At 36.5% G+C, this 11946-nt stretch overlaps 1 protein-coding gene across 1 annotated transcript; it reads right to left on the reverse strand.

The window, feature by feature from the left end:
- Positions 1 to 5044: 5044 nt before the first annotated feature.
- LOC109244345 (chaperone protein DnaJ-like) lies at positions 5045 to 6806 on the reverse strand. The gene has a single exon (XM_019411424.1). The coding sequence runs from the start codon at positions 6624 to 6626 to the stop codon at positions 5511 to 5513; it is 1116 nt and encodes a 371-aa protein (XP_019266969.1). The 5' UTR covers positions 6627 to 6806; the 3' UTR covers positions 5045 to 5510.
- Between the last annotated feature and the right edge of the window lie 5140 nt (positions 6807 to 11946).

Here is an 11946-nt window from a genome sequence, read left to right on the forward strand (position 1 = left end):
TCCAATTCCTCAATCATTGTTTTGATGTTTTCGTTTTCCTCTCGCTCTTGGATGATATCGAGCCTTGAGTCTACATCAGTTTTCCCGTGTTTAGTTGAGATTTGTGTTGCTTCATCCTCAACTGAATTCTGTAATTGCTATTTTTCTTCATTTTTTGCGCTTGAATCTGCTATGGAATTGATGCTCCTGGACGCTTGCTGGTCACCACGGATTTGTCGTATTCCCCATTGTGAAGGGAATTTAATAACTTGGTGCATGGTAGATGGCACAACATCCTTTTCGTGGATCCATGGTCTACCGAGAATCATATTGTAAGCCATGTCCATCTCTACCATCTGAAATTTTGTGTCTTTGACAACTCCTTCTGCGAATGTGGTGAGTATTATTTCCCCTTTTGTTACAACACTCGAGTTGTCAAAACCAGATAAGGTGTGCGCCTTGGGTATCAACTTATCTTCAGCTTGCATTTTGTTTACCACTCTTAATAGAATGATATTCACGGAGCTTCCTGAATCAATCAAAAGTCGTTTCAAATTAGTGTCATGTACAAGTAAAGATATTGCCAGTGCGTCATTGTGTGGGGTTAGTACGCCATCTACATCTGCATCATCAAATGTAATACTTTCTTCTTCCTATATGTGACTGTAATTTTTGAAACTTTCTTGGCTGTTGTTACGCTATTGATTTCTTCTCCCCAACTTATGACATTTACAGTCCTCTTTGGTGAAGGGGGTTTTGGGGGCTCCTGTCTCTTTTTCATATATGCCTCATTTCCTTTTTCACTAAATAATTCAATTAGATACCCTTGCTTCAATAAATGTTCAACTTCACCTTGCAGCAATCTACAATCCGCCGTTTTGTGACCGTGATCATGGTGAAACTCGCACCAATAATCAGGATTTCGCCTGTTTGGATTTGATCTCATTTCTTTTGGCCAGCGTACCTCGTCGCCCAAGCTCCTCAAAACAGCCACCAATTCGGACGTGCTTACATTAAAATTGTAACCGCCGATCTTCGCCTTAGAGCTTCTGTCATCACCACGCATCTCTCGTGCGTTTCGTTCTTTCTCGAACCTTGATGATGAACCCGACTCCCTATCTCTTGATCTATGATCATACCTGAGGTTATCCTGTTTTGATCGTGAGTCTCTTCTTGCTGGTCCCATGTAAGGTTCGTACCTATTTTTACTGGACCTTTTTTCAGTTTCAGCTCGCCTTGAACTTATCTTTTCATCCCTTTGAGATTGAATGATGGTATCCTCTTTTATCCGCTGTATCTGTTATAAACATCATTCCACGTTGTAGCTGGAAATTCTCGTAGGCTTTCCTTGGGTCTCCTCGTGGCTTCTGAACTTTTTTCGTTTAGATTGCTGGCAAATGCCATCGTTGCCCAGTTATCTGGTACACGTGGCAACATCATCCTTTCACGCTGGAACCTGTCTACGAATTCCCTGAGCATCTCCGTATCTCCTTGCTTTATTTTAAAAATGTCCTCCATTCTTTCTCAATTTTTTGGGCTCCCGAGTGTGCTTTGATGAATGAATCTGCAAGTTCAGCAAAAGAATCTATAGAATTTTCAGGTAAAAGAGAGTACCATGTTAATGCTCCCTTAGTGAGCGTTACTCCGAATTTTTTGACCAAAACTGATTCAATTTCCTGCTTGATCAAGTCGTTGCCTTTTACACCGGTTGTGAAAGCAGTTACGTGATCTCGTGGATTAGTGGTACTATCGTATTTTGGGATATCGGGCATCTTAAATTTCTTCGGAATTGGTAAAGGAGCAGCACTTGGCTTCCAAGGTTGTTGTGAGTATTTGTCCATATCTATCCCCTTGATTACAGGCGGTACTCCAGGTATTTGCTCTATGCGATCGCTTTGTTCCTTGAGCTGTTTTTGCAAAGTTAGTACTAAATTTTGTAAATCAGAATTAATTGGGTTACCTGACCCTCCGTCACGAGATTCGCTATGGATTCCCCCACTGCTTGAGTTAACGAGTCCCGAGCGAGGATTTTCTATGGTGTTGTTGTTTAGAGTTGATGTTGGTGGCACAACTGGTAGCTGGTTAGCGAAAGCCTCAAGAGCTTTGCTGACCTGTTGAGCGATTAACTTTTGCAAAGCTTCATTGATAGCCTCATCATTTTCCAATTGATCATTTGCATTTGACTGAGATCCATCAGGAGTTCCTCACGAGATTGTCGAGGAGAATTTTGTGGGGAAGGGACGGGGGTTCCATCACCTTGCTGATTCTCCTGAAGTTGACGGTCTCTTTGATGGTTGTCAATGACATTTGACATGATTGATTTGACAAAAAGATTAGTTTAGGAAGGAATAGATAATCAGATTCCCAGTAACGGAGCCAATTTGTTTAACCAAAAATTGGGATTTCGGTCAAAGCTTATTTTAGAAGAACTCAGGTTACTGATAATCAAGTAGAAATAGGAATAATTGATGTAAATAATAGTTGAATAGAAAGCAAAGTAAATCAGTATATTCCAGTAGTATTTCGTATCGTTACAAATGCTCATTCCTCACCTTTTATAGCTATTTCTAAGTAATACGTTTTTCTCCTTTCATAATGGAGTCTTTATGGACAATTAATAGCATTTAATGTAACGTTATAATTGGCAAACGTAACTGATTTAATACAGATTCTATAACATTTTCTGTAATTAATGCATATTAATTTCCAATAATACGTATCTATACCCTTTTTGCTATTTAGGTTCATTCTTCTGATGCCTCTTTAGAATATCAAGAGGTTTGAGCACCTATCCCTTTTGACTTTCTTGTATTTTTTGCTTGTGCCTGCTAAAGCTCGTGCCTCTTCATCTATTCTTCGCCAACTGACATTTCTTTGCCAATCCACGTGTTATGACATGTCGCCACATAATTAATTTGATATATTAATTTAATTCTTCCCAATACAATGGCGTGACTAGTACTAGGCCTCAAAAGTTTAAAACCTTCAGAGTTTGTTTGGTTCAGTCACTAATAATGCAGAGTTTCTAATAGTATGAATTATTATAAGATGAGTAACAATACATAGTTATGTAGAGATTACAATACAGAAGTCAAGAATTAGCCTTTCTTAGTAGGCATTTGGACATAAAGATAGAGTATAATTTTTGAAAAAAAGCAGTATTTGGATTTAAGTTGAAAAAAAGTATTTGGAATTTGAAATTATATTTGGACATGCATTTCACTTGAAAAAATATTGCAAATTTGTGAGTGGAAAAAAACAATTCTGAAAATTTTGGAAAAACTGGTCAAAACCAATTTTTGATTTTTGAAAAACTCATTTTCGAAAAAATTCATGGACAAACACATTTTAAAAATAATTTTGAAAAAATGAAAAAAAAAATTATGGACAAAGGGGGCTTAGTGTTGCTAATACAAATTTTCGTTTTCTCACATTCTTTCATGTATGAAACAATGCTTAGATTCTGCCATAATTTATGAAGGTATTAGTTAATACGGAAACCAAATATTGCATGCTTTATACCAACTAAACGTTTCACTAATATTGCGGAGTTCTATGTCATAATTATTTTTTATACAGCAAACCAAACCAGCCCTTAGCCATTGACTCTGAGATAACGGAACACTTTTTTTAAGCATGGTATTCGGAACTCTTGACTAATTCCACGGAATACCTGCTACCTACCTTCCATCAGCAAGAAGTACCCGATAACTATACCTAGCGGAACACTATCAAATACCACTTAGGAAATACCAATGTGGTCCTGCAAGATTGCTGGTTCTAGCCTAGACCAAACATTTCTTGACCTGGATCTATTGTTGAGCAAATTAAACACCCCTGATTATATTCCCCTTTCAAATTTCTTTAGTGCATACATCAAGCCGAACAAAGTAATCTCCCAGCTCAAGAGTTTCCTCTCCTCGTTGTCGATCCTTTTAGGCTCCTCGCTTCCACGAGTTCAACCCCGTAATTGGCATTTATCACCAAGAAAAAGACAGAAAGAAAGCACAGTACAATAAAATTCAACGTGCTCCGAATCTAGAGACAAGAAAACACTTGAATTCGCACATATAGCAGATACTTGAATAATACTGCGATGAATATCCAATATGCCAAATCACAAACATAACCTTTATATAGAAATATCGACGTTTAAATGAGTTGATGATAAGATGAATTATAGACGATATACACACGGACCTCGTGAAACCTTATAGAAAACCATTAAACGTTACCTCAGGTAAAGATCAAATCTTTAGCACTAGAAAAACAAAAACAACTACGCCTCAATCACAAACTATCTCTAGGGAAAACTACTTTAGGAAAATGTGAACAAGACAAGTAAGATAGGATTTAGAAATGTGAATAAAAAGATCATTCAACGACAAAGAAGACTACAATTCTTGAAAATTGAATAGCATAGAGTACCTACAAACCCAGGAAATCTACCAACAACAAGAGAAATTTCTACAATGAGAAGAAGCATCGTTATGCAGTTCTGAGGCCAGCATATATATATATATATATATATATATATATATATATATATATATATATATATTTCTTCATATGAATGAAGAAAAGCAGCTAATTTTGCTCACTATTCAATTACCATAGCGAAGGGGAGCCTTGGCGTAACATGTAAAGTTGGTGTCATGTGATCGGGAGATCACGGTTCGAGCCGTGGAAACAACCTCTTGCGGAAATGCAGGGTAAGGCTGCATACAATAGACCCTTGTGATCAGGCCCTTACCCAGACCCCACACATAGCGGGAACGTAGTGCACCAGCCGCCCTTTTACTCACTTACTACAGCATTTGAGCATTCAATTTAAAAAGGATTCTTGGCTCATGTAAAACCTGACCAATACGTTAAAGCACAAATATTGCCTTTACACAGAAATGTTGAATTAAATGAGTTAGATAAGATGAAGTATAGACAATATACACATGGAAACTTAAAGAAAACCATCAAAAGTTAGCTCTGGTAACAGATCAAACTTTACCACGAGAAAAACATAACAAGAACTACGCCTCAAGGCCAAACTACTTTAGAAAAATGTGACTAAGACAAATAGGAGAATTTCTTGAAATAAAAGATCATCCAACTACAAGCAAGTCAACAACTACAAGTCTTGAAAATTGCATAACATAAAGTACCTACAAACCCAAGAAACCTACCAACAACTATAGAAATTTCTACAAACATAAGAAATCTACCAACAACGTAACAAGAGAAATTTCTACAAAGAAGAGCACAATACTGGGGTCAGCATATATACTTCTTCATATGAATGAAGAAAAGCAGCTACTTCTGCTAACTACTCCACTACAACATTTCAGCATTCAACTTAAAAGGAATTTTTGGCGCATGTAAACCTTAACAATTACATCTGCCTCAAATTGAAGACCCCATAACCTCCAGCATTCTCATATTCCAATCAACTTGATCAGACTAAACATTAATTCCATAGATTCAAAATTCTTGAGGCAATTCATTTAGAAACCATAAAATGAACCCTAAATTCCTTTTTAGTTATACTTCCTAGGCCTACCTCTTTTCTTAGCTCCCGTTGATGCTGACATCGGTCTTGGCGCCGAAGCTGGAGCCTGAGTCTGAGTCTGCACTGGAGCTGGAGCTGGAGCCGGAGCCGGAGCTGGAACCTGAATTGGAGTAGCATTTTGATTTGTAACATTCATATTTCCCTCGGATGAAAACATAGGTGGCATCCAACTAGGAAATCCTGCACCAGCAGCAGCAGCAGAAGGACTTTTCCCATTTTCCAAATCCCCATTCACAAACCCCATTGGAAAAAAACCCCAAATGCAATAATAAGCTTCTCTCCCAGGAACCAAAGGCGGCATTGACAAAATCTCAGCTGCAGTAAACGCCCTATTACACTTGTCACACCTTAAACAACACCCTTCATAAGCCCTAGGATACTCATACAAATTGTAACAGTAAGGACACGCCGTCCACAAATTGACCACACTTTGCCCTCTCATCCCACCACTCACCGGTGTCGCCGCCGTCTTCGGCTGCTGCGGAGGCTGAACTGGAACCCTATTCTGGAAATTCACCGGAGTCGGGTTCTGGTTCTGACCCGAATTACTCCCACCACTACCCCCACTAGCCCTACTGCTTCTCCTCACAGGCAATTTCTCATCTCCTCTTTTTTGCTGTTTATTATAACTCTTAGGCCGTCCTCTTGTTGGAACCAAATTAACCCTACTAAAAAGGGAAAGCTCGTTATCATAAAGACCCTTTTTAGTAGGATCCGAAAGAACAGCCCAAGCATCAGCAACAAGACCAAAAGCAGAATCAGAAGAAGGGTATTTATTCTTATCAGGGTGAAGAAGAAGAGCTAAACGACGATACTGTTTCTTAATTAGCTCAGAATCATCAGTACGGCTTTGGATTTGAAGAATAGAATACCAATCGTGGTGATTGTTGATTCGTTTTGAAGAAGCTAAAAGAACTTCAGCAATGGCTAAGATCTGATCTGGACCTTCTAATAAAGGCTCAGTTTCTTGTGCTAAAAGGGCAAAATCTTTACAAGGTCCGAAATCTTTTTCGCGGAGGAGTTTTTCTGCAACGCCTAATAATCTTTCTGCCTCAGCTCTGCTTGTAGTCGTATGATGTTCCATTTTTCTTTTTCAGGGGAATTTTTTGCAGTTTGGTTTTATGGGTTTTGATCTGAAAATGGGGACGGAGAAAATGAAGGATGATTTTGGGAAGGGGGAGGGGGGGTGGTTATACTATGGAGAGTGTGTAGAGTGCAAAGGTTGTCGTTTTAGGACCAAATGAGTTGAGGGACAATAACTTTATTGCATAAACGTGAATGTAATATTTTGATTATGGGTATACCTGTCATTTCACACCTTGCTTTTTCTGCTGTACTTTCTAATTAGTACATTTTTTAAATAATTACTCCGCATTTTGGTAGATAAATTCATAAGCCTCATCAGGTTTGGCTGCCTCCCCTAAATTAATGGGAAGTACATAGATAATTATTGTCAGGTACGTTATTTAGAGATTAGTCACTATTTATTTTGTTCTGAAGTTTTAAATTAAAAAATTTAATTTCAGGATAATTTTTCTTGAAAATTTGAAATTCAGAATTCCTAAATAGCATCCCTTTAAAGTGACTACCTGGTATCGTTTTTACTAAATTAATGTTATAAAACTACTTCCTGTCCAAGGTAGAAAAGACCCAAGGTAACCACTCCAAGAATTGCTACTTAAGAATTAGTCAGTGCATGCTGAATATTAGTTTTTCAGTTCAATTTTTCGGGACAAAAAAGTCCTAAATTGTCCTGAAGTTAGTTTAAAATTTCATAATAAAATAAGTACTGACAATTCCCTAAATAGCATCCCTTAGAAGGGCCATATGTGCACCTGCCCCCCCCCCCTCCAGTTTACCTATCCAATGTTGCGTTTTTATTAAGGGGTGTGAATGGGAAATGGAAGAGGCACCTTTTAGATTGCACCTCTCCATATCACCCTTCCTTTGTCTATAAATTTAGAGGCTTGGCCTCATTTTTTAGATATGAAATCAGACATGGAAAATCTGAAATCTTCTCCCCTCTTTTATACATTGTTGCATTATTTTCTAAATAAACATAAGTGTCAAGTGTAATTTGCTTCGTTTGTTGAGTTTGCTGAAGTTCTGTGATTTGAAGTGTCGCTATTACAGAATAGTTATTCCGTTCTATCCTGAGAGGAATTAATCCGTATACCTTGGGCAACAGTGAGGGGATTAAATTCCTTAAGGACACACCGTGCATTCAGTGGGCTCAGAATTATTTTACGTTTCGTTTATTGAACTAACGTTTGTTTACTTTTCTGATTTTGAACACAGTAATACCAACAATCTTAAGGAATTTAACAATTATTCTGTTATGGCCGATAGAGATATATTCGAAGTGGTATTGAATTTAATTGTTGTTTTCTGCCATTAAAAAGACGATGAAGTATTGTCGATGCTGATCTTGGGCAGAAACTACTTGATACGTTGCATCATCAAGTGCATGGAAAGATTGCAAAGAAAAACTTTATGGTGTTGAAGAAATGGAAGCTGTTGATGTTTAAAAAGGAACTGGCATGAAGCCAAAAGAAAACGGAAATTGTACTTCAAAAAGATATGACTTGATTGCCTACCAACTCAGATTGTAATCTAATGGAAATAGATTAAGTCTTATTTGTTTGGTAGAAGCAAATACAAAATTCAGCGTGTTTGTGAAGGCAATTGCTCAAAGAGAATAGACAATTCCAGAAGTACAAATTAAGGGTGCATTTGCATCGTTATAACAAGTGTCATTACTGACGTTGTTTCAATGTTTTCGAAAATGAGGGAACATATTCCCGAAACAGTGTGTTTGCCTCAGAGGTGAATTAACATGAACAGTGGCGTCAATATCGGGTTATATCTTCTTTACTCAAGTCATTTTTCAATTTTCTACCCTTAGTGATTTATGATATTTTACTTCTATAAATTTAGGGTAGATATTTATTATGTAATGATCTCATATTACATATTTAGAATATATGCATGAGTAGGAATAACATGTATTTGCGGGTAATTTTGCTATTCCTCTGACCAAAGTTGATATAATATTTGGTAGCATGCATAGTATCTTCAAGGAAGTAAGACATGAATTAGGCTTACAGCAATACTTGAAGTATTCTTGAGATCATGGATATAATATACGTAAAGATAAACATATATGTGTTTGATTAGAGAAAGAGATCAAACTGTTTAAAGTGTGATAATGGTTTAGTTGGAAAACCATTTGGAAAGGGATTAAAATTCTCGTGATTTTCTACACACTTTATGGAGAATAAAATCTTCGTGATTTTCTACTCCTGCTTCGAGATTAAAATTTGCGTGATTTGTTACTCGTTCGTTGAGATTAAAGTCTTCGTGACATTCTACTTATTTGTCGGAAATTAAAGTCTAAGTGACTTTATACTCGTTTTGGAGATTGAAATCTTAGTGATTTTCTACTCCAATTTATTATTCGGTTTGAAGATTAAAAACTTCATCGTTTATTAAATTTGATTGTGTCACATATTAATCGGTTTGAAGATTAAAAACTTCACCGTTTATTAGATCTAGTTGTATCAGATGTTACTCGGTTTGAAGATTAAAAATTTCACCGTTTATTAATTCTGAATGTGTCAGATTGGTTTGAAGATTAAAAACTTCACCATTTATTAATTCTGGCTATGTCGTGACACAAACAACAATTCTTGTGGTTGGCTCTACAAAGTAATAGAGGCAGCGTTTTATGTTTGGAATATTGCATTTTTCACCAAACGATTGCCCCTTACTTAGCGCAATCTAATGGAATTGCGGAAAGAAAAAGTAGAACGTTAAAGGAGATGATAAAATGCCTTGTTGTAAGTTCTGGTTTACCCCAGATCTTGTGGGGAGAAGCTATTCTTATAGCTAACTGAATACTCAATTGAGTTCCCCATAGCAAAACGCAATCCATTCATACGAAAAATAAATGAAAGGAAGAAAACCCCACTTGAAATATTTCCAAGTGGGGGGTATTTGGGTAAAGTGTAAGTTCTTAAACCCGAAAGGATAAAAATCGGATCAAACATCGTTGATTCCGTTTTCATAAGATATGCAACAAATAGTAAGGCATATCGTTTTCTGATTCATAAATCAAAAAAATCCCGACATTCATATTAATACGGCTATTGAATCAGATAATTCTGAGTTCTTTGAGAATATTTATCTGTATAACAAGGAATGTGTGTCGTCTAGTGAAATATCTAAGCAAAATCGGGAAGAAGCAAAGGAAAGTACGTTGAATTAGAAATTTTCAAGATGTAGTAAACGTCAAAGGATAACAACTTCCTTTGGACCGGATTTTCTAACATTCTTGTTGGAAAATGAGCCTCAAAAGTTTAAAGAAATATTGTCTTCCTCGGAAGTGCAATATTGGAAGAGGCAGTCAATAGTGAGATAGAATCCATATTAAGTAATCATACTTGGGAATTGGTTGATCTTCCTCCAGGAAATAAACCTTTGCTTTCTACATGGATTTTCATAAAGAAAATGAAAGTTGATGGTACTATTGACAAATATAAAGTAAGATTAATTGTCAAATAATTTAGACAACGAGAAGGTCTTGATTATTTTGATACATACTCGCCGGTAACGAGGATTACATCTACTCGGGTGTTAATAGCGTTAGTCGCCATGTATGGCCTTGAAATCCATCAGATGAACTTAAAGAAAACCTTCTTAAATGGAGATTTGGAGGAAGAAATTTACATGGAACAACTTGAAGGGTTCGTGGTTCCTGGAAAAGAAAAGAAAGTGTCTCGACTTGTTAAGTCACTTTACAGACTAAGACAAACACCCAAATAAGGACATGCGAGATTTGACCAAATAATATTAAATGATTTCAAAAATTAATAAGTGTAAACACATGTGTTTACGTTAAGAATACTTCAAATCATATAGTCATTATTTGATTATATGTAGATGATATGTTGATGAAATATTTAAAATGTGGGGGCTTTTAGCTTATGCATGACAAAAGCCAATGTTAGACATAATGTCTAAATGATATAATTTTTGAACCCCATTGATATAGTAGTTGGTAAATTCATCAGTTGTTTAGTCTTAATGAAGACTAGTTGATGAAACTACTAATCCGGAAGTTGGTCACGTGCCTTTCTCGAAAGATCATTTTCTTTATTGAAAATTTATATTGTTTAGTTCTTTTATGAATGATGTCACTTTGAAGGTTGTGACTTTTCATGAAAAGATGTGTTTGTATGTTTGTATAAACATGACCGTTCATGAACAAATGTATTAATATGTTGGTCAATAATGAGGTGAACCAACCGGTGAACATGATCAAAATCTATTGCAAGTTGGATTTGTTTCATGAATGAAGGTGCAAAAATTTGCATATCATATAGACGTATGAATGAATAAGCATACAAATGCTTGAAAATGGCGGAATGATTGCGAAATGTGTTATATATTAAAAGGTTGTGGCCACAACTGATGCCAATCATTCCAGCTGTTATTATAATTACTACATTAAGTGTAGTCAATAATCTGATATGCAATCGAAAGTCGAAACGTATTAGTCTACAACATAAGAAAGTTTGCATTTGAACTTTCATAACAATGAAACGAGTTTTGAAGTATTTAAAATATACTCCAAATTATGCTTTGCACTACAATAAGTATCCCGCGATAATATAGGGGTATAGTGATGCAAATTAGATCACCGGTTCAACCGATTCTAAACAGTCGGTGGAGGAGCGATGTCTTGGAAATCGTCCAAACAAATGTGTATTGACCACTCTACAGTGGAGGCTGAGTTTATAGCCTTAGACAAGGCCGGTGAAGAAGCTGAATGGCTTCGGAATTTCTTGGAAGATATTCCATTTTGGCCAAACTTTTGGCACCTATATGTATACATTGTTATAGTCAAGCGGCAATAGGCAGGGCAGGGAGCATTATGTATAACGAAAAATCTCGTCACGTTCGACAGGGACATAATACCGTTAGACAACTACTCTCTAGTGGTGTTATCACAATTGACTACGTAAAGTCAAGAGATAACGTGTTGGATCCACTTACAAAAGGCCTATCTAGACAGGCAGTTGAAATATCATTGAAGGGAATGGGGCTAAGGCCTAGGACAAGTCATCATGGCGGTAACTCTACCTAGCAGACTGAAGATCCCAAGAGCTAAGTTCAAAGAGATCAAACAAAGTTATGAATGACGGTTCAACATTGTCAAATAACTCAATTCATTCTCGTGATGAAGACAATGTTCAGAAATCAAGGCAAAGCATTAAGGCTTTTTGATGAATCAATAAAGCTTAAAGCTTTTTAATGATTTTCTAAGTCTGGCAGGATATGACCAGATAGTGTGTCTATAGGATTACACGTTTAGAAATCATCTATGTAAGTGTTAAGTGTAA

Source organism: Nicotiana attenuata, unplaced genomic scaffold, assembly GCF_001879085.1.
Source record: "Nicotiana attenuata strain UT unplaced genomic scaffold, NIATTr2, whole genome shotgun sequence".
NCBI lineage: Eukaryota > Viridiplantae > Streptophyta > Magnoliopsida > Solanales > Solanaceae > Nicotiana > Nicotiana attenuata.